Source organism: Danio rerio, chromosome 2, assembly GCF_052040795.2.
Source record: "Danio rerio strain M-AB ecotype USA chromosome 2, GRCz13ab, whole genome shotgun sequence".
Classification (NCBI taxonomy): Eukaryota; Metazoa; Chordata; class Actinopteri; order Cypriniformes; family Danionidae; genus Danio; species Danio rerio.
Window position 1 is genome coordinate 35,159,564 of NC_141022.1, and position 27,873 is coordinate 35,187,436.

The 27,873-nt window shown below is 37.4% G+C and overlaps 3 protein-coding genes across 3 annotated transcripts in view; 2 read left to right on the forward strand and 1 right to left on the reverse strand.

The window, feature by feature from the left end:
- lrrcc1 (leucine rich repeat and coiled-coil centrosomal protein 1) overlaps window positions 1–27,873 on the reverse strand; it is a 280,861-nt gene that overhangs the window by 116,134 nt on the left and 136,854 nt on the right. The gene's annotated exons all lie outside the window — the stretch shown is intronic.
- Window positions 3,560–4,585, forward strand: rnf182 (ring finger protein 182). Its single transcript, NM_001045351.2, has one exon. It carries the CDS (start codon window positions 3,679–3,681, stop codon window positions 4,426–4,428), a length of 750 nt encoding a protein of 249 aa, NP_001038816.2. The 5' UTR covers window positions 3,560–3,678; the 3' UTR covers window positions 4,429–4,585.
- On the forward strand, window positions 5,638–25,890 carry ranbp9 (RAN binding protein 9). Its single transcript, NM_001080571.2, is given in 14 exon segments — window positions 5,638–6,198; window positions 8,812–8,923; window positions 11,720–11,772; window positions 12,077–12,244; window positions 12,457–12,479; window positions 15,361–15,545; window positions 15,655–15,767; window positions 17,441–17,549; window positions 17,634–17,788; window positions 19,753–19,894; window positions 20,170–20,291; window positions 20,480–20,631; window positions 22,949–23,060; window positions 25,669–25,890. Coding segments are annotated over 14 exon segments (1,794 nt in total). The 5' UTR covers window positions 5,638–5,981; the 3' UTR covers window positions 25,800–25,890.

Genomic DNA, 27,873 nt, shown 5'->3' on the forward strand with positions numbered 1-27,873 from the left:
AAGACAAAATGTGAATGAGCTCAATAAATGATTTAACCGCTAGGGCGCAGTGTATATACTGCAACGTGTTTACAGACGCCTGTGTTATGTGCTGGCAGAAAACACACACACACACACACACACACGCACGCACGCACGCACGCACGCACGCACACACACAGTCACACACTTACACAATCTTTAGCTTATAGCTTCTGTTAATAATCATATGGCAAACCGGCTCAAGGTTTGGTGTCAGTAAAACTTGTTTTAAAATAAGCTTATCCTGCTCACCGAGGTTGCATTAATTTAATCAGAAATACAGTACAAATTGCAGTGGTGTAAAGTAACCAATTACAAATACTCAGACTACTGTAATTGAGTAGTTTTTCTCAGAAATTGTAATTTACTAAATAGTTTTAAAAATTTGTACTTTTACTTTTCCTTGAGCACATTTTTAGTGCTGTATTGGTAATTTTACTTTACTATTTTCCTTCAAACTGCTGTCACTACTTTATTATTTCATGTCTATGGGGATTAGAAAAATCAGTCCTGTGATTTCTGTCCAATCAAATCACAAATATAAAGTAAATGACATGCAGCAAACAGTATTAAAGGTGTCCAAGAAGATACTTTAGACACAATGAAGAGACTACTGCGTGTCACTGATGAGAAGATAGCAGATGTCGACTGTATGATGACTGAAGTGGCCTTAAACAATAACTAAATGCACTACAGAATGTTACGATTACACACACAAGCACAAAATACATGTAAACGCATCAACCTATTGTAATACTCACTACTTTTGAGTACTTTTAAAATGACTATTTTTATAGTCTATTCTTTCCACCACTGACAAATAGTAAAATTGTGAATTGCTATTGCACTATAAAATAACTGTTCAAAAGTAGTTTATAATTCAATTTAACAATTTATTCCAGTGATTTTAAAAGATGATATTAATTAGTATTATTAATATTATTATTAATATTCTTATTATTAGGAGCGATGCAGCGATGCAGCTCACAGCAAGAAGGTCGCTGGTTTGAACCTCTGGTCAGTTGGCGTTTCTCTGTGGAGTTTGCATGTTCTCCCTGCATTCGTGTGGGTTTCTTCCGGGTGCTCCGGTTTCCCCCACAGTCCAAAGACATGCAGTGTAGGTGAATTAGGTAGGCTGAATTGTGTGTGTGTGTGTGTGTGTGGATGTTTCCCAGAGATGGGTTGCGGCTGGAAGGGCATCCGCTGTGTAAAAACGTGCTGGATAAGTTGGCAGTTCATTCTGCTGTGGCGACCCTAGATTAATAAAGGGACTAAGCCGACGAGAAAATAAATGAATTATTATTATTAATGGTAATAGTAATAATAGCAATAATGACTGGAGTAATCATTTAATTTGAAACTACATACGATAAGCAGTTTTAATACCTTTTTTATATTTAAAATGTAACACTTTATTGCATTTAATAAATGCTGCCTTGATAAACAGAATAAAAAAAATTAAAGGTACAGTAATTCATAATTTAAGCATACACTCTAAAATAGTAGCTGTCAAGCAAAATAACATTTATCTCAGGTTGCACTTTTGAGGAGAACATTGCATAACAATTGCTAAACAAAGTGGCCATATTGGAAAAATCTTTGATAATTGTGATAAAGCCATCCACTGAAATGGACATAGACCTTCTTCCTGCATACTTTTCCCATAACCCGAGAGCTGATGTTAAAGCATGCAGATAGGTGGAGGGAACAAACAAGGAAAGCATATATTTGCACTAATGATTTTCCATCTATTCATTCATTCATTCATTTTCTTGTCTGCTTAGTCCCTTTATTAATCTGGGGTCGCCAAGGCAGAATGAACCACCAACTTATCCAGCAAGTTTTTATGCAGCAAATGCCCTTCTAGCCGCAACCCATCTCTAGGAAACATCCACACACACACACACTCATACATTACGGACAATTTGCCTACCCAATTCACCTCTTCCACATGTCTTTGGACTGTGGGAGAAACCGGAGCACCCAGAGGAAACCCACGCAAATGCAGGGAAAACATGCAAACTCCACACAGAAACGCCAACTGACCCAGCCAAGGCTCGAACCATGCAACCCAGCAACCTTCTTGCTGTGAGGCGACAGCACTACCTACTGCGCCACTACTTTACCTGATTTTCTATCCAATTGTTTCATATTAATGTAAATGTATAAAATGTTTAAGAACAAATAAATTGTGTGCAGGTGACACGGTGGCTCAGTGGTCAGCACTGTTCCTTCACAATAAGAAGGTTGCTGGTTTGAGTCTCAGGTCATGTTTGCATGTTCTCCCCGTGTTCCTGTGGGTTTCCTTCGGGTGCTCCGGTTTCACCCACAGTCCAAAGACAGGCAGCATAGTTGAGGTAAATAAGCTAAATTGGCCGTAATGTATGAGTGTGTATAAATGTTTCCCAGTACTGGGTTGCATCTGGAAGGGCATCCTCTTTGTAAAGCATATGCTGGATAAGTTGGTGGTTTATTCCGCTGTTGCGACTCTTGATGAATAAAAGGACTAAGACGAAGGAAAATGAATGAATGAATTTTGCATGCATGACCCAAGGAGGTCTCAACTGGCCAGGTGACACTGCTGTGTTCTGTCATTTATTTCCATTCCAACATGACAGTGTTGTTCCCATTTGGAATTTTCCCAGCCCTCCTCTCCCCCAGGACCACCTGCCGAAATCTAAAACAGTTGGTTCTCCCTGCTTTCAATGTTATAGCATGTTTATTTGTTTTTTGCATGTTTTGGCAGTAGCCCTCACTCAACAGCAGTGTAGCAGATCTAATCCATTAAAACATTTTACAATTAAAAGTCAATTCTATATCTTGCTGTAAAGTCAGAGAGAGGGAGAGAGAGAGAGAGAGAGAGAGAGAGAGAGAGTGTTGTGGATATTATCACTCAAGAACCTACATAGATGAAGACGGTTAATATGTCTCATTTTTGTTTTTATTGAATTCCAGCCCCCAACATGTTATTTTAAAAGCAAACCTATAAGTATTGCCAATGTATTACACAAATAGTAGTGTGAAACTTCACTTCCCTTTGAAAAAGGCAGTAGTACCAGTAAATTCTCATTTGATATGATAAATTCTCATTAATTTAGGACACAGAATCAGTGAACAGCAATGACCTAATTTCTTGCACAGTGAACTTTTTACATTGGCATTCAAAATGAAAGTTTAAAATAAGTTTCAAATGAGTTTAAAACATATCATACTACTCTATATTCTGAATCGAGCATGCCTTCAGCCAAAAAACCATCTCCTTTTTTGGAATAATCCAGCATTGAGCAAGCAGAAACTGTACCAGAAAGAAGAGCGAAGCCACTAATTGGACTGAATTTCAGTGGCAACAAAAGCTCTGGCTAGAAAATTCCAGCCTGGTTTTACAGGACCTGCTTTGTTACCGCACTGTTTGTTCTCTACTGCTGTGTTAACAGTTATCTTTTCGGTGGTGGCCTCTCCCCACCCTTCTACACAGTGCATGAAATGTTCCTCAGCACAAACCCATCCAGACCCACAGTAGCACAGTGCGGGTGATGCTACGTTCTGCACGGGACACCATCCAGACTCCAGCAGTAGCCCTGCAGCTACCGCGCAACCATGTTCCCGCACAGCTTTGACTACAACCAGCCGATGAGAAAGCGTTGACAAGAAGGAGATATGATGGGACAGCTCCCGGAGGAGGATTTGGTGGGTGGATTTACCACAGAGGAACTGGAATGCAAGATCTGCTACTGTGCTTACAGCCTGTCAAGTCGACGGCCCAAAGTTCTTAAGTGCTGCCACTGTCTGTGTGCCAAGTGTCTTGCAAAAATCCACGATTTAGGTGAATCCTCTCCAAATGCGGTGATTTGTCCATTCTGCCGCTACATCACAGAACTTCCCAGAGAAGATGTGGATAGTCTACCAGATGAGTACAACTTGGTGTCAGCGCTTTTATCCTTCCAGATGAGGAAGAGTCACAACCTGCAAGACAACCAAGGTGAGATTCTCCTCAGTCCCAGACGACTCACCTCCTTGGTGGGACACTCAGCTTCAGCTTCTCCGACCTCAATTCGCTCCAATTATGTGGTGATCACCATTATGGAGCCTCGGCAAGAGTCTGTTATTCCATCTCCAGGTAGGGATTATCGATCTTCCAGCCTGGACTCAATGGCCTCAGTTACCAATAGATGGACAGTGTGGAACTGTGCGGCCCTCCTGTGCCAGACCTCTGCACGCGTCCTGGTTTGGCTGTTGGGACTGCTATACTTCAGCTCGCTGCCTCTAGGTGTGTACCTGCTAATCATGCAGCACACCACCATAGGGGTGCTGATGGTCAGTCTGGTACCTGTCAGTCTTCTCATTGTCATGGTGTACGGCCTTTGCCAATGCCTGTGCCGTGAGTTTTGGGACTGTGTACCACCGTAATGACCAAAGCAACTTTTATATATATATATATGATGATTGGATGTGCTAATAGTCCTGCCGGTTTGTGGAAACTTGTGTGTTAATGGATAAACAATGCATACTGAAGTGAAAAATGTGTACAATAAAAATGCAGAGGTTTAATTTAGCTTCATGCAAATTGATGTTGTTTAAATTTAACACTTAAAATGATTCCACATCTTAAAAAAATATCTCTTTTATAACCTTATGTATATGTTTGTTTAATGTAACTTTTACTGGAGTATTTGAAAGGATCAGGGAAGTAATTATTCAATCTAGGTCATTCATTTCACAGTCTTATTACTTAACATTAACTTTGTTAGAAATGTTAGTCATTGAAGGTTTGCAATATGAAGTCTTAACCTTCAGCATATTGAATTATGGGGGACCTCTTTTTATAATTTAATCATGTTTAATAGTTTGACCATGCTTTACTTGGAACACAAATGTGTGTGGTGCATGAACATGTCAGAACATGTTTGGAAGAAAGTAACATGCATACATTTTTCCACATCATAACAAATGTACAAATTAACCATTTTATCACAAGAATGTTGGAGAATGCACTTTATACCATGCATACAGAAAAGAACTGCATCAACAGGACAAATGGGAAGATCAACTCTCATTATAGAGGACGGGAAAATCAACACATCAGATCAAGGTGAATTACTGCATTGTACTTGTTAAGCAAATGTGAAGATTTGTTGCACAAGACTACACAGACTTTGTAGACAATATTTTCTACAAACAATATTTTGTATTCTGTTTTGAAAAACGTTTGATTGCTGCCCTAAATGCTCACAACCTGTCTTAAAATTCCACAATCATTTCTCTATGTTAAATCACAAGTCGTGTGTACTCTGGTGTAGTGTTGTCCAAAGCATTGCAAATGTTAGATGGCCCTAAATCTACACCACAACTGCACTGTCCCATGACATGAACATGACTTAATAAATAAAACGTTGCAATTTGTAAACACGCGTGTATATTATCATTGTCTCGGCCATTTTTAAACTATCGATAACAATCAAAGTAAAAGAAGAACATGTTATTGATAGCTTGTGTCTAGTCATGTACCAAGTCCTCGAGGAAGTATGACTGGACCTTGAGAGAGCCAATCAGATCGTCGGATTTCACACTAACAACAAACAAAAGATCGGGGTTCCCTCTGCTGCTGTCTTTCTGCTCTTTTTGCCCGATTTCGTCTGTCCGTTCGGCTGGATGTCGTCTTAAATAACACGGATCAACTTTCTGGACGTCTGTTATGTTTTTGTAAGCTGCCGTTTCGCTCTGTTGGCGTGATTAATTCCCTCTAGCGTCTTGCTAACTCTATCAGAGAGGCTGTTTGCGGGCTAATCGCAGTTAGCTGGCTGGCTAGCCGTCCGATCCGAATAAAACAAGCCCGAAATCTCGGCGGCTCTTCTCCTGCGGTGTCTGACAGTGGTCGCCTGGGCCACTGGACACTGTTAGAAAGCTGTCCAGCTAAAGATAGCTGGCAAGCTGTTGGTATCGACGGCAGGAATCGGATCGCGATGTCAGGACCGTCATCGGGCTGTGGGTTTCTGATGTCGGTTGTTGTTCACGGAGACTTGGCTCTCAACGAGCAGGAAAAAGAGCTCAACCAGCGGCTTAGACGCCTTTACCCAGCCGTCAACGAACAGGAGACCCCACTGCCCAGATCCTGGAGCCCCAAAGACAAATTCAGCTACATCGGCCTGTCTCAAAACAACCTCCGGGTGCATTATAAAGGTAACCAAGGCTAACAACAGCAGATGAACACAAACACCAAGTTGTTTACCAACTAAATGCTGAAGGCATTAAGTTAACGTTAGCCAGGTTAGCTCGTGTCAAGTTACACATCTGATTAGTGATATTAAAAAGACACTTTTTAGCTTCAGCGTAGTCGTATTGTGTCCAAACCTATTTTTTATCAACAAACACTGCTAAATGATTAAGAAATGGGGGCATATTTGAAGTCCCAATCGAGTATATTATCATAGACTACATAAATAGACAAGTGTTTACTAGCAACTTTGTTTAGTAATGTTAACTAAATGCTTAGTCGACGTTTAAATAAAAATAGCCTCCCTTTAGCATTATTTTTTAGCAGCATTCTCGAGCAGTCTACATTGACCATTAATTGAACGAATGCAAATGTTATGTTTTTTTTAAATAATATGTACACACGATATGTAAGTTTGGATAATGAATTATGAAAAGTGTTACGCTGTAAAGTGTAAAGTTCGTGCACTGTAACAAGGACATGGTGGCGAGTTTGAGAGTAGCGTGCTATAAAGATGCTACTGTAATTTCCGGAAGCACCTTCTCTATGGGGTTTCACTGCTGAAATGCAGGCATTGTCAGCTTATTTGACAACACGATCAGTGTACAAAGGCCATGTCTTCATACAGACGCTGATGATCGAGCCTGTCGCATTATAAGCTCTAGCTAGGCCCGTATGTGTGTTTATCTGCAGAGGCAGGTTTTCTGGCATCGTCAGTGTGTCAGGGGTTTACTAGAAATTAACCAGATAAAAAAGAGCTGCAATATATGTGTCATTTGATTACCATATTTAGTTGTTAAATAAGCTTCTGTAATCCTGAGGGGTGTCTGCCATTTCCCTCAGCTGAGTCATAAAGGTAGGCCACAGAATTGATCAGACGTTTAGTGCTGACGACAGGTAGGTTTCAGGTAGACTTCCTTAAATTACCACCAGTAGGCCAAGATGACTTCGTAAATGTACAATCTGCATATAAGCTTAGAAGTGTACTGTGTGTATGTCTGGGTTTAAGGGATTAAATGTTACCAAAATTGACAAAATGCCAAATAAATAAAGCCAAGTAAATTCAGACATAAAAGAAATAGATAATAAAAAAATAGATAATTAAAAAAAATAAATAAATAGTTGATTGAAGGCTTGGACAAAATGTTTTGTTTTCTGTTATTTTAAGGTTATTTTTAAAAAGTGTTTATGGGACATTCTACCAGAGACGTACATTATCTGTCTCTGAAATAAAAACATAAATTCAGTGAATAAAAAGTATTTCATCCCAAAAATGTCTCAAATGTACTGATGGTTGATTTATGTGAGTTATATGTTATGCGAGGAATATGTTCATTTGGTTTTCAGATTTTATTTTTCTTTATTAAAAATACTTTACGAATGTACAGACCCTGTCATTGTTTTTGACCTCAGCCCAATTGAACCTACAGCTATGCTAAAAACAGTTGTATAGTAAAAAATACTCTAAGTTTAAGTTGTTATCATTCACATCCATTGATTAAAAATATGAAATTATAATACAAATTAATGTACAATTGTTCCACTGTTTCTGTCAGTCCTGTCACATCTTTCATTTTTAAGGCTATGATGCAGAAGCGACATCATTTGATGAAAAAGAAGCTGACAGTAATCAAGGATGCATTCTATCATTAAATTGTATAATTTTATGCTTGTTTTTGTATGATTTTTTAAGGAAGACAAACTTAAGTCGGGTCCTGTCACATTTTATAAGTGAAAATGTATGTAACTGGTAAAATGTCCCATATATGCATAATTCTGAAACAACAACTCAAGGTGCTTTACATTTAAAAGAATAAAGAAAGAATCATAAAATTATCACAAAAGAAGTGGAAGAAAAAAAATGAATATATGCATTATGTAATACAATAATATATACAATGAAATTATCAAATATACCTGTATAGTTTTGTTTAATAAATTAATAATAGAGTTAATGCTTGTACAGAGACAGAAGTGACCTATAGCTGTTAGATAAAATGTAATTGGTGTATCAAAAGTGAGTGTTGTTAAATACACCTATAAAGTTGTTTTAATAAAAAAAAACTTTGAAATTGAACAAACAAGAGTTAAAGTAATACAAATTGTCTACATTAGTCCTTAGAGATGTATTATATTCATATATTTAATATATTTTGTGAATGATTTGCTGCTGCTTTTGTATTTGATATTGGATTGGTTTTATTACTGTCATCATGTTTGTTTAGAATTTAAGAACTTGTTTCAATTAACAGATTTAACTGAAATGTTCAAAATAATAACAATACATAAATCATTTTTTACTCTGATTTGTTGATAAAAAAAAAAAAAATTTCAACCTTATACCAGTGCTTATTCCAATTGAATTAAGTGTGATGTTAAAAAATAAAAGCAAATGTGCAGAGTGTTTGCTGTTGCCAGGCAAAACATCACATCAACTCTCACAGCAAATACATCATTTTGCTAAGTGTTTTTTGCCAAGGCGACCTCTGTGGAAATTATAAGTTTACAAATGCTCCAGTGCTTCTTGTGAGTGATGCTAACCACTTGCAATTGTAAATTGTTATGTTTGTGTCATCCAGGTCATGGAAAGACCCCTAAAGATGCTGCATCTGTCCGTGCAACACACCCGATTCCAGCTGCATGTGGGGTCTATTACTTTGAGGTGAAAATTATCAGTAAAGGACGAGATGGGTACGTGGAAATAATCTATATTTTGAGTACATTATTTTGCATAATGAGTGTACTCAATTGTTTATTTATGTGTTGCTGGACAACTTATGCCATATGCATTTTTCATTTACTAATGGCTTCAATTATCAGTCAACCATGGTTGATTTATTGTTGTCGAGGGAAAATAATAAGAGTTTTGCAAAAATTTGATAAACTGAACTGATTGGTGAGTGATGTCAAAGTATTGTGAGTGTGATTACGATGCCTTTGTATGATATTAAATTGCTTTTGTTGTTCTTAGACATCACACATAGACGTGTCTGCCCTAGTGATCCTTCAAGTCAAACTCACCTAATATTAAGATGACTGCGTTCCATTTCCACATACATGAACTCACAAACTTCCCTTCACTTGTTCCCTCGGGGGAATCCTCACCCCCATTTTAAACTGCATTCCACTTCATCAAGTGAACGAGGACACCTTACATGGACATTCCCTCGATTTTGATCAAGGGAGCGAATTGGCTTCATATGTCCACCTCCGCACTTATATATCCCAGAATGCAATGCGATTGGGACATCACAACAGTAGTTTCCAAGTGCTTAAGGGTTTAGGGCATTCCATTTAAACCCATTTAGATGTTCCACCAAAAGTTTACACTTGTGTAACGTAATCAATGACATACATCCAAGGAAACAAGACAGAGGGAAGTTGGTGAGTGAAGGGTGTAAACACTTGGACTGGAATGCAACCCTTGAGTAGTATGGTCGTCTGATCTAATCATGTGATCCTAACATGGCAGCCCCCATGAGGTGACCAAGGGCCTGTACCATAATGGTGGGTGAACAAACTTAGGTTTACTTCCAGTTGACAAAACCAAATCAGTGCAATTAGGCTTTATTGGTACCATGTCACTGATCAGCAAATTTCTCCGTTAACTCAGGCTCAAATTCCGAATTAAAGCCCATGTGTACATTAAGGCGGGACATCAGTAGTAATGCTTTGGAATATACTGCGATTGACTTCTCACAAGAGAGCCAGGCCCAGTCACAAGCAAATTTTGTAATGCAAGAAAATAGCAAAGAAAGAAGACAGCTAAAAGAAAACCGCTTGCCTTATTAGTGCACATGTAGATGTGAAGTCAGTATGTGTAGTTGATAATATGTGTTGTATAGGTATGCAGTGACTCAAAAATGATTGTCAGGGGTATTATCAGGGGACGCCACAGCAGGATGAGGCCAAATATCTGTACACTAACACTAGAACACTTACCAGCAAACCCTCAGTGCTGGTAAACACTCACAAGCTCTCTCATTCACACAGTCATACACTACCACCATTTTTGTTTATTTTTATTTACCTATCCTGCATGTAATGCGTATTTATATAGAGAATTAATCATGTATGGTATACACCCAAAGTGCTTGACAGTTATGAGGGGTGGGGTCTCTCCACACCACCAATAGTGTGCAGCATCCACTTGCATGATGCGACGGGAGCCACAGGACAAGAGCGCCAGTGCGCTCTGCTTACCACACACCAGCTATAGATGGAATGAAGAGACAGTGATCGAGCCAATTTGGTGCATGGGAATGATTGGGTAAAGGCCGATGGAGGGAATTTGGCCAGGACACCCCCCACTCTTTTACAAAAAGTGCCATGTGATTTTTAATGACCACATAGAGTCAGGACCTTGGTTTAACGTCTCATCCGAAAGACAGATGTCTTTGCACTGTATGGGAAATCAGAGCACCAGGAGGAATTTAATTTGCAGCAAGAGAAATGGGAGAAGTGGTTTGATATGTGTTGCTTTGCTCACGGTTGGTTGAATCTCGGTTTGTAAACTCAAAACCAGAATATAACCAGCACTTAAAACCAAAAATTGGTGCAAATTAAACTGAATCTTTACTGGCTAGCTAGCTATTCTGGCTTCATGGTACAGGCCCATGGTCCATCTAGAAGACAACATCTTTATTCAGTCAATGATTATTATGACTAAGGCGCTGTCCGCACAAAACTGCAATTTTTTTAGGCGCAGTTTAACCGTTTGTCCACGCAAAAAACAGTGTCAGTTAACTAAAACCAAAACTTTCGGAAAATTCTGGCCAAACTTTGAGTGCAGTATGGTTGTGTGGATGATATAACCAGAGTGTTTGCTTTGTGACATCAGCATGCAACACTGCTGGGATCACACCAAACGCAGAAGAAATTCCACACATTCGCAGCAAATGCATAGCATATTTTGTTTCGTTTGCCTATGGGTCTCTAATCCGCCTCTGTTTTCATGTTAGTGTTGATTTGTATGCAATTTACCCATGCAAATACTTAATTTGTGCCCTTAACATGCATCTCAGTGCATTTTTTAATTTTCATGTGGACGAAGATTTTTATAAAAATACCCATGAACATGTGAACATGGCCAAAAATGAAAACGAAAATGTTGAACTACTTAAAAATAAATGGTATCAAAAATAAAATCCAGTATGGAAAAAAAACATTTTATTTAACCTAGTTGACAAGGTGAGATTTCCTATTTTCATCTTGCATAACTTGATGGTATTAAAAAGTTAAATGAAAAAAAATGTAATTAACAACTATATATTGACACATTTTGCTCAAATTCACACAATGGAATTACTTAAATGAAACAAGAACTAATTGACACTACTAAATTAGTATAGTTATTGTCAGTAAGAGTATAATTAACAGTGTGATACTACCATACTGTTAATGTCTTATGAGTGCACAATTTTTAAAGTGAGCACTCTATTAAACAGTCATTTGCATTACACATTTGCTGTTCATTTGTGTCACCAGGTACATGGGGATTGGCCTGTCAGCTCAAGGTGTCAACATGAACAGACTTCCAGGTAAAAATGGTTTTCAGGCACTAAGGAGTCACTGAACTTTTACTGCTAGTAACATATTAGCTATGTCATGTTTTCAGGTCGCGTTCTGTTTCTGAAGCACTATGGAGGATCAGGTTTAAAGTTTAGATGCTAGCAGTGCTCATGTTAACTTGATCCTCCACCTTTATGATGCTCACAGACACTGGGTGGTTCCTGCAGCTTGCCAGGGAGATAAGAGTTTAGAGAGATTAGTGCTCTTTAGTGCTATTATATTTTATTGTTCTAAAAAAAAATCTGCATTATGTGCACAATGTTCTGTTCTTAGGTTGGGACAAACACTCATATGGCTACCATGGGGACGATGGCCACTCTTTCTGCTCTTCTGGCACTGGACAGCCCTATGGACCTACATTTACAACAGGCGATGTGATTGGCTGCTGTGTGAACCTCATCAACAATACCTGTTTTTACACAAAAAATGGCCACAGTCTAGGTAGGAAACATTTGCATTATTTGTCCTTTCTTTGTTATTGATGTTGATTAAAAATATTAGTTCAGTAGACTTTAACATTATACACATCTCTTTGAATGGGATGATTAGTACAATTTTAGTACAATTTAGGAGTTTATATATAAGTTTGAATGTTAATAGACTTGCGCACACTTGGATAAATGAAAATGTAATTCTTCCTTTTTTTTCCCCAGGCATAGCTTTTACAGATTTACCGGTAAGTTTCATTCTTTTTCAATCTCCTTTGAGACTGAAGTTGCAATATTTATATTCAGTGCTTCCCACACATAGACTTTACTTGGGCAGGCTGCCCCAGGTATATTAACGGCCGCTCAAGTATATTTGGTGGTGACAAGTGAATAATACTACTAGTATCATCCTTTTACACTTTTTTGTATTCGTCCAAGATAGCAAAACATTGGCGATCAATTAACCAGCGGAAAATGTTCTCTCGCACTGCACGTTTTCTCCTTCTCGTTGTGTGTGTGCACGAACCACCAACACTCGCCGAGATAATCTCACATGCTCTGCAGACTCACAGAGAAGCGCCTTTTGCACCAAGATACATCCGACCGTAGTTTCTGAATCTCCTAAAATGTCCGGAATTTGGTTTTTGCTTTCACTTTCTCAAGTTGAGGTTATTTATGTAACCTTTATACATTTGTATGCGTTTTTGCATAACCTTTTCGCAGCTAACTGCGCGCACAGCCGCGAGAGAAGCATTTAATAATTATTTATTTAATAAAAGACTCTGATAAACTTTACTATATATTCAGATAAAACTAAATATACTGGCTGCAAAATATGTGTACTCCATTAGAAATGGCTAATCAACTAATTTGCTTTATTTAAATAATCTACACTTTTTATTCTAGTAATTATTATAATTTTAAGCAATGATGTCTGTTTTTATTCTTTTTAGTTATTTCTCGTTTGCTGTATTTTATTAATTTAATGATGTTACTATATTACGGACTTCTTACATATCTAAAATGCTTTGGCAATACTGTAAATGTCATGTCAATACAATCAACTTTAGGGACAGAGAGAGCAGCTTTTACCTGTCAGTGGGTGCACATGGCTTCTAAATAGCATAAAAGTAAGAAATAGTGGATTTAATTTATTTCAACAACCTTTTTAAAATAACTTTAACGCATTGAAAAGAAATGGTGTATTACAGTGTCATAATAAATAAAATATAATTAAAAATCACATCTTGTTTGCTGCATGTAGTTGACCATTTATGTGCTGAGGAGAAAATGTGTATTTCAATGCAGCTACCACAGTCAGCAAGTATATTTCAAATCTGTGGGAAGCACTGATATTATATAATAATGTACTATTGCTCAATGTTTTGAGTTGGTTAGATTTTTTTTTTTAATTATAAAAAAAAAGAGGTATCTTTGATAAAAATGTGTAAACCTGATGGTACTGTTAAATTATTCAAGATCAAAATTTAGAACCATAAAAAAAGAGGTATCTAATGCATTTAAAATGAGTCGAGTCCGTAAACTAATTGTAGAAATGTTTTATGTGCCCAAGCAGCATTTTTCATTGTTATCAGTGTTTAAAAAGATTTAATATATTTGTAAATAAAAACAGTCATACATTTTTTTTCAATATTTATGATTAATAAAAAGTTATTAATTGAAGTAAATAAATATATACATTTTAAATGTTTACTGTTACTTTTAACCAGTGTTTAATAAATAAAAGTTAGGATTTCCTTTAAAATCATCTTACTTATATCTAACAACTGTGATGTGTATTTATTCTATAGTTTTGTTAAGTCTTTACTTGATATTAGTTTTTTTGACAACTATTGTGACATGTCATTTTCTGCCTAAAGGTCATGGGGTGATTGATTATTTTTCTATTATTCACTATTGTGAATATCCCCCATTTTTAGATGTAATAGAGGAAACCTTTTGGTATTGTTTTGTCTTTCCTTCCTTTCTTCATCATTCAAGATGTTGGACTTGACAGCCCCAAGCACTTCTCTCGCTGACTGAACAGAGGCCTGTTTGGGGCTAAAACAATAATCCATTGAGCAGAAAACACAGTTGGCTGGTGACCAGCATTCATGTTACTCTGAGTATTTCTGTGAACCATGTCAGTTTAGCAGACCTGACCTTTCTTTCTATTGGACGATGAGCACAGAAGGCATCGCAAAATGACTAATGTGTGCCTGCCCCCTGACCTGACCGATGAGCAACATTTGAATTGTGTAGTTGTGTTTAGAAATCCATTTCAATCTGATTCGTCTTAGTGTAAATGCGTATGACAGACATGAACTGAGGCACATTTTCACTTCAAGTAAAATATATTTGTGTAGCACTGTGGACTGCTTCCAGGAAGCTTTAAATTAATAGTTTTTTCCCAATGGAGATGCACTGTATAAACCTTCAGTTAAGGTTTTAATTTTAATTATTTTTCAAATATTTCCCTATTGATGACCAAAATTAATAAACAATTTTGTCTTTGCCATAAGGACAGTACATTTAAAGGCTCAGCTGGGTTAATGAGGTTAACTGGGCAGGTTAAGTTATGTAGGTCAGTCATTGGACAACACTGGTCTGTTCTGTAGCCAGTCTAAAAAACTTAAAGGGATAGTTCACTCAAAAATGTCATTTCTGCCATCATTTACTCGCCCTGTATTTGTTTTAAACCTGCTTGAGCTTCTGTTGAACACAAAAGAAGAAATGTTGGAAACCTGTAACCAATGACTTCCACAGTATTATAATGTTTTTTTTCATCCAAACTAAAATGATAAAAATATATTAAGAAATACTGTACAAGAAGTCCATGTTGTGTTCAAATCACTTGGAAAATATGTGTGAAAATTAAAATTTTACATCATGGCCAATAATTGTAGTCTTCAAATGTTAGAAGATATCCAAGTATCTTCCAAAAAAATCGTTCTTAGTGCATATTTATTGTCATTACAACCATAATAGACAAATTTAGCAGATTAAGTCAGGGCGATTCATATTTTCATTTCACAAAGCAACTGAGTTTTTAGATTTTATATAATTGACGAAAACCAATTGAATTAGTTGTCATCTACATTTAATTAACCATGCTTATTTTGCTTTCAGCCTAACCTGTATCCCACAGTGGGTCTACAGACCCCGGGGGAGGTCGTGGACGCCAACTTTGGGCAGCATCCATTTGTCTTTGATATTGAGGATTACATGCGGGAATGGAGAACCAAGATTCAGTCTCAGATTGACCGCTTCCCCATTGGGGAGAGAGAAGGAGAATGGCAAGCCATGATTCAAAAGTAAGTACTTTTGATTTGGAGTATGTTTTTAAGGTTAATTTTAGCACGTTCTAGTGGCAAATTTCCCCATTTCTCTTTCTGATTTTCATACTTTTTACTGTCTTCCCAGAATGGTGGCCTCCTATCTGGTTCACCACAGTTACTGTGCCACCGCTGAGGCCTTTGCCAAATCAACTGACCAGGCTGTACATGAGGAACTTGCATCTATCAAAAATAGACAGAGTGAGTCTAGTCAAACGTTCAGACTGTCTTTTGATTCTGTTTGCAGGGTTCCCACAGGTCATGAGATTTTAAAAGGTCTATTTCAGACATTAAAAGCCAGGGAATTATACAATATGTATATAATTTATTTTTTGTCCAAGTCATTGAATGTTAGTGAATTTGTTTGTCATTTAAAATTTTACTTCCCATTTATCAAAATGTATTTCATCTATACCATGTTTATTATGTTTTGCCTATTGTTACGGTTAGTTTATTTTTCATTGCCTTTCCCACTCATCAGCCGGCAATTAAACACATTTACCAAGCACTACCTGCTAAAATACTGCCTGTTTTAAGAATGCTGTTTTTTGTCTGTGAAAAAAACATTTCTGAATTATTGTGGCCTAAAATAACTTGGTTTGTGCTGACTTTTCTCAATTTTTTACCATTTGTGGCATTTTGTGTGTCGTTTGGCCATGAAAATACACAAATTTACTCATCTTAGTTCTTTATAACTTTTTTTTCCCTCAAGACTCATTGGTCTATAATTTTTACAAAGGAACACTGAGAGAAACTGAGAGAAAGTGTTTACCTCCTAACCTTAAAGCCTACAGAATCACCTTAAATACATGAATGACTCAATTAAAGTAAACAAAACTGGCACAATCTCTTCAACAATGAAATTAGAGAAATCATGTTAAAATCGACTGATTCAAAGAATGTAGCCTTGTTCAAATAGGCTTTGGCTGAATGCTCATTACAGTAACGTCACATGACACATCTAAAGTGGGTCACACACCTGAGGAGAAGCGGAATGCCCTGCCAGAATCTATGAAAACTCATGGTATTTCACACCAGATGAGCTCTTTCTGTACGCCAATATGGTTTTATTTGGCACAGCAGGAATTTTAACAGAATTCAAAATCTGCCATAATTAAAAAAGAGCTGGAAGCCCCTTGTGAACAATTTGCTTAATTTTGAGTTAAATTCAGCAATCATGGAATCACAAAATTTTGGAGAGAATGTTCTGGACAGACTGCTGCCTGTTTTTCTGTATAGCTCATGGAAATTCAGCTTTTTAGTCAGTAGAAGCAAAGTCTCTTTAAGGCAAGTCATTTCACTCGGTGGCCATCTTGGAAGCGCCTCTTGGGCAGTATGCCCGGGCATTCTGTTTGAATTGGAAAACATCAAATTTTCCAAAATTACTTGCCAAGCTTGCGATTAAATTCCATATTAGGAATAACCAATAAAATTAAACAATGACTGTCTATTTAGTTTCAATCCTAAATGTTTGTATCATGCAAATTATGCAAACACTCACATCAGGTCTGAGCCCCTCCCCCGGAGAGATGTCATTCTATAGCAACCTCTGATTGGCTTCTGTTCTCGAAGGTGGGCTTTATTCACCATATAGCAATTGCTGATTGGCTCTTGAACTAAAAGGCGGGACTTCATTTGCCATATTGTCTGTTACACTTTTCCCCATTCAGAAGTATATGAGTGACATGTCTCGTGTATTCTATAGTCTTTGTTAGAGAATTAGTCAGGGAATTTGACATTTAGATTAGTGTGGGAACCCTTTGTTTGATTATAAAGGTCAACATTAAGTAAGAATGACAATTTTTTTTCTTTCATAATACATCCTCAGCTGAATGACATGCTTCTCTGTAATGATTTACTATTTGTAATATCAGAAATCCAGAAGCTGGTCCTGTCTGGCAGAATGGGAGAGGCTATAGAGACCACTCAACAGCTTTATCCCAGCCTGTTAGAGAGAAACCCAGACCTCCTCTTCATGTTGAAGTGAGTGTGACATGTGCAGTCTTTCAAGAATGAACACCCATCCAGTGAAGACACTGTATACACGATGTGTGTCTCTCTTTACAGAGTCAGGCAGTTCATTGAGATGGTGAATGGCACTGACAGTGAGGTCAGGTGTCTTGGTGGCAGGAGCCCTAAGTCACAGGACAGTTACCCAGGCTCCCCTCGCCTCTTCAACAGCCCTGTTCACAAACCCAGCAGCTCCCAGGCTTACCAGACAGGTTGGTGCACTACACACATACCCTTTAATTGATCAAAGAAAACTGGTATAATTTCAAACAATGTCTTTCAGGGTAAAAAAAAAGTCTTGTCCAGAGAGTAGAGAAAATTCAGTATTCCTTTAATAGGGGTTTTATCTCTTTCTTTCTTCAACTTTGGCTAATCCCTGAAGCATACAATCACACTGGTGTGATTAGAATCAACAGCTAAATTCAAATGATTTAATATTAATCACAATTTATCAGCGTTTCAAAACAACAAAAAAAACATTTATTTTAGCTTTCAGAAATTCAAATACACACAAGTTCTAACAAAACATAGTATTTATGGTTTGTAAAATACACACGCTGGTACCAGAAACTTTTTTGCAAGTCACATGCAAATCCAGCTGTTGGTCATTGTGCAGCTGTTTGGGTTCCTCTACATTATCCATCTAAATGGATGACAGGTTTGCTCCATGGCCTTGTTGTATCTAGCTGTTTTCACACATGCACATTGATATGTTGTGGCCAACATTCCTGCTCCAACCAAAAAATAAAATGGATTTATTTTTAAAATATTAACAGATTTAATACACTTTTCTTTTTTTTAAATAATCTTATTAAAGTGGGAAACCACAACATTTGTTTTTAAAACATGGCAATGCTGCTGCTTTGGATGTAACACACTTGCCATTTTGATTTACAATGGAGTGGTGCAGGGTTGACATTACAAATGATGAGAATAATTCATTGTAGTTTGCCTCAAGATTTTCCTATTGTAGTTCTAGTGAAATAATGATCTGTGGTAAATATAACTTTGTCTAAAATGTAAATTAGACACACCCAGCTAACTTATAAAACATACATGTTTAATTTGTAACTAGATACATACATATAGGGTGTGAGTTTGTGTAGTTTATGTTGTGGGGAAAATTTTTAATTATTATACAGTTTTGTTTACCACAGACCTTAGTTTACTCCATTAAAAATATTTTGAGGCAACCAGCAGTGGATAAATAACATTTTGGGGGGGGGGTTCTGATGTCACTCCTGGACCACCCTACACTTATTGTTGATTGATTTATTGCAGGAATCACCAAACTTGTTCCTGGAGGTCCGGTGTCCTGCAGATTTTAGCCCCAACCCTAATCAAACATACCTGAACAAGTTAATCAAGGTCTTACTAGGTATACTTGAAACACCCAGGCAGGTTTGTTGAGGCAAGTTGGAGTTAAACCCTTCAGGGCACTGGACCTTCAGGAACGAGATTGGTGACCCCTGGTTTATTGGGTTAGATTGCTTTCTCATCCTAACTGAACTGCTCGAGTTCACTTTGGTGCAGATCTGACCTTGATTACTATGTTCATATATAGGATATACCAAGCTGATGCCAAAGAACTAACAAAAACCAACTGTGTTTTTGTCTGACGTTTGCTGTGTATTGTTCCATCTGGACCAAAAAGCTAACCTTGAACATCGCAAACAAATGACAGATGACAAACGTGAATATATGTTCTGCGCCTGTGTGAGAGATCATTTCTTTCCATACAGTAGTCTGTAGTCTGTTTTCTCATTCCATAAAGGAAAAACCGAAATGGTGACAAACACATAGAAATCGTTAACAAAGTAACATTTAATGCCATTTGCACTGTACTTGTCACTCACTACAAAGGGATTCACTCAAGCAAATATGTCAGATTATCTACTAAAAAAACTTCCTCAGAAAACTTCCAGAAAATCAGTTTAAACAGGAGGAGCTGGGGAGGTAGAGGGTTTTAACAGTTTTAAGAGGGTTTTTAGGGCTCACTGGCTTCAAATGGTGCAGAAGCAGTGCATTTAACTGTATGATTGCTAGATTTTATGCAAAGGATATGTAAAGTTTTGGAACTGAAGTAGATTTTTATATAAATGCAGTCTTTGTGATTGATAGGATGGCCCTGAACTGTTACATTTAACTGACATTTTGCACTTTCATCTGTCTTCAGGTTTTGATAGTAATTATTGTAATGGAGTTTCATCAAGTAAAGGCCACACCTCGGCTCACAGTCACAAGTCATGTCCTCCTACCCTTCCAAGTCCTGAGCTTGGTGTCCTGAATGGTAGTAGGGGTCAGCAGACGATTGTGAGGTATGTATGGCTTTATTTAATATCTTTGGGATTAAATGAGCATTCTGTCAATTCTGTAAATGCATGATAGAGATCTGTTTACAAATTAATACTTTGTGCACGTTTCATTTAGTTTTTTGTTTACATTTTATCAAAATGTCAAAATTTGTGCATCTGCTAGAATGATATATGATTTATGCTGAATCATTCCAGTTTTGTGTGATTATAGGCAAAATTAAATAAGAACATCCAAAATAAAACAACCGTATTGAGTCAATTTCGCCTCTTTCTCGCAGTAGCGAAGTGGAGATGGAGGTGGATCACTTCTCAAACGGAGTGTCTGAATCCTCTTCAAATGGGTTTCTGAATGGCAGCTCTACACACGGGACAGAGCCAGAGGACTGTGATGCAGATATGGGTGAGTAATTCATTTGGCTCAGATTCCTGTGTATATACAATGAAATTTGTTGTCGGACGTCAAAGGTTTTTTTGTGATCAGCGTTACAAATTGAATGTTGTGCATGTGGTTCTCAGTTCATTGGACAACCATGTTATGCAAATGAATCTGTCGCCCCATTTTAAATGGATAAAATGCTCTTTACACAGAAGTGGATAGCACTCAGTCTAAGAGACAGTTGTGCGGGGGGAGCCAGGCAGCCATTGAGAGGATGATCCAGTTTGGCCGGGAGCTACAAAGCATGAGTGAGCACTTGCGCCGTGAGCGGGGCAAAAATTCAGCGAATAAGAAGATGCTCAAGGTACTTACACTTGTTCTAAAAGACAAATGTATGTGGTGTTTGGTGTCTATCATCATCTTTATGATTTAAGTGGTATTAAAAACCCAATATGAAATGTCTTTTGGTTAGGGTTACTGGCATCTAATCAGCCAATCGCAAGGCAGTAACTGTGCATGTAGATTCAGAGTCAACTTTAAAGCAGATGAGCTACAACATCAACACACCAGGGCACAACAGTACCGTCCATGTAAGAACAGGAAAGTGAGGACACAGGCTCACCTAAATTCAACAGTAAATGCCAGGAAAATAACTGCCTGGTCTGAAATGTCTCGATATCTGCTGCAGGGTTAAGACTGAGGGTCACAATTTAGTCTAAAGCATAAAAACATGCATCCACTCTCACAGGTGTCATTGGCTGCTAGCGGGTATAGAGGTTTTGGGAATTTTCGTAGACTTGTGTTTACCATAGTATCAACTGATCAGCACATCACATAGCTCAAATCTTCTCAAACTGTTTCCTTCAATATGGCAAAGAGTTCACGTTATTGTAATGGCATCCACAAAAAAGATTGCTAGAAAAAGAGATTTGGATCATGGAACGAGCTGAGTAGCTGACAGATCTGCAGCAAATGCTGTCATGTATGTGGATGAAAATGTCTGTGCAATGTTTCCAGTACCATGTTGAACCTGTGAAAAGAAGGTGCCGTTGAATGAAAGCTATAGCTAAATATTCCATTAAGTTCAATGTTATGAAATAATGTGAGCTAGAGGTCTGCATTCCTGCGGGAGCCGCGGGACCCGACCAGATTTCTTTCTGTGCGGGAATAAATTTCTGAATAAAGCAAGGGAGCGGTCAGTAACTGGTATAATTAACAATATCGCTCCCGTGCGAGCAAGCACCTGTATGTATGTGTGTGAATGAGACAGCGTGATGCTGCGTTTAGCTTGTTTGTTACTGTCTGTGTGTATGTGTGTGTGTGCGCGCGTGCGCGAATGAGAGAGAGCTTTGTGCTGTGTGTGTGCGTGCGTGTGTGAGAGAGAACGTGATGTTGCTTTCTGTGTGTGTCACTTGCTTGGTGCTGTGTGTGTGTTTATACAGACAGCGTGTTATAGGCTGTTTGGACTCTGTATAGCTGGGTGGTTTTTGGTTTTGTTCTTCCCCCCGCCCATTAGCGGGAACGGACGCGGCTGGTAAAAAACGGAGCGGGTCGGGCAGCGGGACAACAAATTGTTTGGGATTGATCGGGTTCGGACTAAAACCTGCCTAGTGCGGGGGAGAGCGGGATTCAAAATTTTGTCCAGCGCAGATCTCTAATGTGAGCCTCCAAAAATGTTGATTCCTTTGTGTAAAATCCTCAGAACAAAACACGGGCTCTGACAATCCACACAGAATCCTTAATATACATGCCATGTGTAGCATTTAATTAAACGACATTCCCTAATGAAAACTTCCCTAATGTAACATCCCCTAATGAAATTGCAACAAAATTAGATTTTTTCCCCTTTATATTTAAGTTTATGTAAGCTTGTATTAAACTTACGATGTGTATAGAGCTCGTATTTTGAAAAGGAGACTGGCATTATAGAGCTAATGCAACTAGCCATGGAGCATCTTCTCAAAGCTTGTCAGCAAATTTTGGGAAAAAATGGAGGGGTTATACATTTATAATTTTAAACGTTATAGTTGAATCTTTACTGCTCTTTTGATTAGTTTAATGTGCATATTGTGAATTTGCTGCATATGTTTGGAATGAGACAACAAACGTATGTAGACTGCTAAATATAATTATTTAATGCACGTTCATGCATCATCTCATAACACTCGGCTCTAACTGTGATTTTTTTGGAGTGAAAGGATGCCAGTGAACTTTATAAAAGTCATCTGTTTATGCGGAGGTTGATATTAATTCCTCCCTCCCTCAGTTATGACTCTAAATACTTTCGGCTCATTTTATCTACTATAGTTATAATTAAGACTATATTTCATCTACAACACAAACCAAAGGTTAACTTTCCTTTCATTCGCTCACTGCTTTTGGCTTAAATAATCCTGACATGTTTACTGTTCCAAACTATTATAAATATTTCCTAAAATAAAATATATTGTGTTCAGTGGGGAAAATGTTTTTATTGTTTTACCCAGACATTTAAAAAGAGCATATTTTAGAACAGTAAACGCAAAACCTTGAAACTGTGGTACGTTTATCCAAGCTTATCATACCCCCTGCCCATGCCTAGTTCCAACCTAGTACTAGCAAGATTTACCTAACAAAGCAATCTGTGAGTGTTTGTGTATGTTTTCTTTCCTAAAGCTTCTTGTTCTGTCTTTTTCTTGCAGGATGCATTCAGTTTGCTGGCATATTCAGATCCATGGAACAGTCCCGTGGGCTACCAGCTAGACTCCATTCAGAGAGAGCCTGTCTGTTCCACACTCAACAGTGCAATATTAGGTACAGCATCCGTATTCCTAACTTTCTGAATGGATTGCATTAGAACAACCAAAAACCGCCTAATCATTACAATGGTCTCTCTATCAGCATTAGGGAAATCTCATTAAGCTCAAACCTATGCAAGTGAAGAAAGTCTATGAACAAAATAATGTTGTTTTGACTAGAATGCTTTAATTGCAAGATATATTGTTTATTAGCCATTTTGTATTTATTATTTTTTAAAGATTTATTTATCTGATTTTTGTGACAGTTACAAATAGAAAAAATATATATAATAAATATCTAAAAAATATAGCTTAAAGGGGCTAATAATTTTCACCTTAAATTGGTTTTTAAAAAAGTAAAAACTGCTTTCATTCTAGCTGAAATAAAATAAATAAGAGTTTCTCCAAAAGAAAAAATAATTTCAGACATACTGTGAAATTTTTTTTGCTCTGTTAAACATCTTTTGAGAAATATTTAAAAAAGAAAAAACATCTCAAAGTGGGCGCTAATAATTCTGACTTCAGTTGTGTTTATATATATATATATATATATATATATATATATATATATATATATATATATATATATATATATAAACCTACTCTATAACACTATAACCCTCATATTGTGCAGCACAGTATATGATGTGCAGTCATTTTACAAATTAAGCATATGAACAGGTCAGTACCGAAAGTTGAGGATGGTAGCCTGGTGTATTAAGTGAAAAATAATGATAATGAAAGAAAAGAAAAAATTTTAACTGAGAGAAAAGGGAAAATATATCAAACTGAATAGGCTGGGTGGGTAGCACTTTTAATTATAATAGTAATAATAATTAATAATAATTCCTTACATTTTATATATCGCTTTTCTGGGTACTGAAAGCGCTTTAAGCATCGGGGGGAATCTCCTTATCCACCACCAGTATGCAGCATCCACCTGGATGACTCGACGGCAGCAATTTTGCGCCAGACCGCACACCACACACACCAGCTGATTGGTTATTGGACTTTTTAGCCCTTTGTGTAAATGTTGAAATCCAGTTTAAACGAATCACTAAACAAGATTATTTGGATTTGTCCCTCTCCATTTTGTTTTCTCTCTTGGTCAAGCTCCATACAATATTGATACTATGCTCAAAACTGCATCTGAGCCCCCAAAAAAACTTCCTTTCCTGAAATCAAAGCATGTTCTTGGGGGTTTGGGGGGGATAATATTTCCAATTTGTGTTTATCATATATGTTTTTGTTTTGCCATTTTTCCACAATATGATATGAATTTAAATATTAGTTTATTTAAATGCAGTATAACCATCAAAGGTAAGAGCTCACTAAGTCTTTTCTGCTCTCCAATCCAGCATTTATTTTGTGTGTATATGTGCGTATTTTATATATTTTATGTGTTAATATTTATGTGGAAACCATGATTTGCCTATTTCAGTTTTCATTGATGAATATAAAGCTCAAAAGAAAACATTTATTTGGACTAAAAAAACTTTATATATACTATAAAACTATTTATATTTTAATCCGCACTCTTGACTGGTACCTTGGTTGGTTTAGTCCAGTCATGGATATCACTATAATTGTATAGTAAAAAGATAGTGTCATTCTAACTGCAGTCTGATTTTACCAGTCGGGTTTTATCGTTCACTGAATCCTTTTTGTCTCTCAAGATGAGTTTTGTTGGTTTGTTTTTTTTGTAATGCTCGATATTAGCTTGTACAAAATAAAAAAAAAACTCAATTACAATATTATTCTAATCTATAAATAAATGTTTAACCACCCTTCATTTAAAGTCACTTTTGATTCACCGTAATGGGTCATTGTCAACTGTTGGAAAAATGAGAACCCATTCCAGGAGACTCATTACAAGCTGAATTCTGAGACGTGTTGGTTGTTTTGCAGTCAGACAGCATCTTCAAAATGTAAATGAGTCTGAACAAGTCTGAAACTACTCTAAATGAGTCTGATTTGAGACAGGGTTGTCTTGTCTGTTATGTTTTTAAGAGGGGGCAGTTCCTAAGGTAGAGATGACTAACAAAGCATGCAAATGAAGTAGATAGGTGAAAGAACCTGCTCAGCCACTGACCACACAAGTTTGTCAACAAAAGTTTGTTTCTTTGGCCTGGATGGATCCATAAAGGCAAAGTCACAGTCACTGAGACCATGTCTATAGAATTTGCATCACTTTGGCTCCGTCAGTGCTTAGGATGTTTAATGTCCCTCACACCTAGGTTGCTAGAGATTGGAATGAAATTATATAATTAAACACCAAAAACTTTTCAGTTTTCAGTTTATGTATGTATGTATGTATGTATGTATGCGGGTGGGTGTGTGTGTGTGTGTGTGTATATATATATATGTATATATATATATGTATATATATATGTATATATATATATGTGTATATATATATATATATATATATATATATATATATATATATATATATATATATATATATATATATCTTACTGTTAATTTGAAACTAAATTATATTAATTTAAACTTCCACACAACCAAAAGTATTCTTTCTGAAGAAACCTTATTGATCTGAAACATTTGAACAGTGCTCCATCTCATTATTCAGACTAATCTGGAATCTTTTTTCACTCCTGCAGAGACTCATAACCTGCCAAAGCAGCCTCCCTTGGCTCTGGCCATGGGTCAGGCAGCTCAGTGCCTGTCCCTCATGGCTCGCACCGGCAGCGGATCCTGCGCCTTCGCATCAGTGGATGATTACCTGCACTAACCCCTGGAGAATCATCACTTTAAACGACCACGTGACAGAGGCCCACATTATCCCGCTCCATCCCAGACTCCCAAAAAAAAAAAAAAAAAAAGAGAGAAAAAAAACAAACAAACAACAACAACAAAAAAAACCTGGACCAGATGTACTGGCCTTTATATGGCCAGACCAATCCTGGCTCTTACTGACAAGACTGGATCCTCTTCTCCCAGGCCTAAAGAGACATTATAGAAGAGGGGTCCTTTAAAAGTCAGATAAAATCCCCAATCATTATGGTCTTCTTTTTTATTATTATTATTATAATTTTTTTTTTTTTTTTGGCTTTTGTCTTTTTTATTTTGGGGGAGGGGAGGAGGTGTTGGGTGGGGGGTGCAGCAGGCTCTGATTGTTTGTTTCCTAATTTACAAGGCATGAGGAAAATTATTATGACATAATTAATGTTATTATTGGTAAAATTGCATATAAGATATATTTGTTCTCGGTTGAAAGCTGGCAGAGTGAGCGAGACCTGAAGGTCAAACCGCAGCTACACCCTGCTATTTTCAGGTCTCAGCTTGTGTACTTTACCATAAAAAAAGAAAAAAAAAAGAAAAATATTGAAGTTATATTAACACGAGGAGTGTGGAACATTTAGTTATCTTACAGTAAAAAAAAAATAAAACCCAGAAAACCTAACACTGCTGGAGTCATCCTTAGTGGTGTTATTTAGTCTAGAGCGTTAGTGTGAGCTGTATGAGTTTTGCCCTTTTTTGTGCAAGCGCACCCTCCCTCTGCCAACTGCACAGCAGGATTGATGCAATGTTCGGACACTTTGATTTGTAATTGTATTGATGTCTATGGTCTATTCATCCACCCCATCTCTTACTCCCATCTTTTAAAAAGTCCGTATTCAGGCATTCTCTAGTCATCGTTTGCCTGCACTGTGTTTTTTTTCTGTGCAGTTTGAATGTGCAACAGGAACATGGTGAAAATTAAGGTCATATCCAGTCCCGGAGAGGCAAGCCTGCTCCATTGTTTTTTCTCCTCTTGTTTACCAGTCAGTCCCTCAGACCATCAGTACTTTTAAACAAGGAGAATGGTACAGTATTGTCATCAACACTGTCTTATCATTTTCAGTAATAAAACATAAATACCCAGTTGAACGAGATTTGCCAGTCTGTGTTTGGACACATTCTTAGCGAGCGTTCAGATGTTGTATAAGTAGTATGCCATTTATTGAATGACAAGCATTTTAATAGTGATGGGTGTTTCTGGAACAATGCTGTGTGAAACATTTTTTAACCTGTAGTTTAGAGTGAGGCGCCACCACAGTTAGAATTTAAGAGTTCACACTTAGCTGATGATTGGTAATAAGCTTGTTTGGCATGCTGTCCTGGGAGAGAGGCCTGGGCTCCCTCCCGTTTGCAGGACGAGGGGGGAGTTTGAGCTTAGGTAGATCTTGATGAACTCCTCGGCTTATTTCTGGTTAATGACAGACATAAGGATGGCTAAGGAGATGTATACAGCTTGCTAAAAGCTTGATTATGATGCCAATTTGATATGTTCAATTTACTTATGTTGCACTATTTTTGGACTGTGGGAGGAGACCTGGGAAAAAACCCACGCGAACAATGAGGGAACAAGCAAATTCCACACAGAAATGTCGACTGGTTTAGTAGGGACCTTAACCAGAGACATTCTTGCTGTGAGGCAACAGTGCTAATCACTGGGTTGCCGTGTCACCTATGTAGAAAGGTGGGGGAGTAGGGGTGGGTGGGGGGTATTCTTCTAGACGAAGATACTGAGATAAGAAACTGGTTATTTATAGCGAGTAGGAATCATCTGATTGGTGAATCAATCGTGAGAATGTGGGACCAGTCATGGAAAATCATAATCAAGTGATCCTCTCGAAATCAGTTTATAAAAAACTTCACTTGTTTCATAATGTTTCAACATTTTCTTGGATTGCCACTTGCTTTTGTGTGAAAACAATGTAGGCTGCTTTCAGATGGTCACTGTGGTCCATTCAGAAGGTTTCATCCCTATGCTCTAATCAAAACCTCTAATATCTAAACAAACGTATCCATTTGCAGCTTTG

What these genes read in the sequence shown, in the direction of transcription:
- rnf182 (NM_001045351.2), top strand. Translation starts at nt 3,679, where the DNA reads ATGATGGGACAGCTCCCGGAGGAGGATTTGGTGGGTGGATTTACCACA.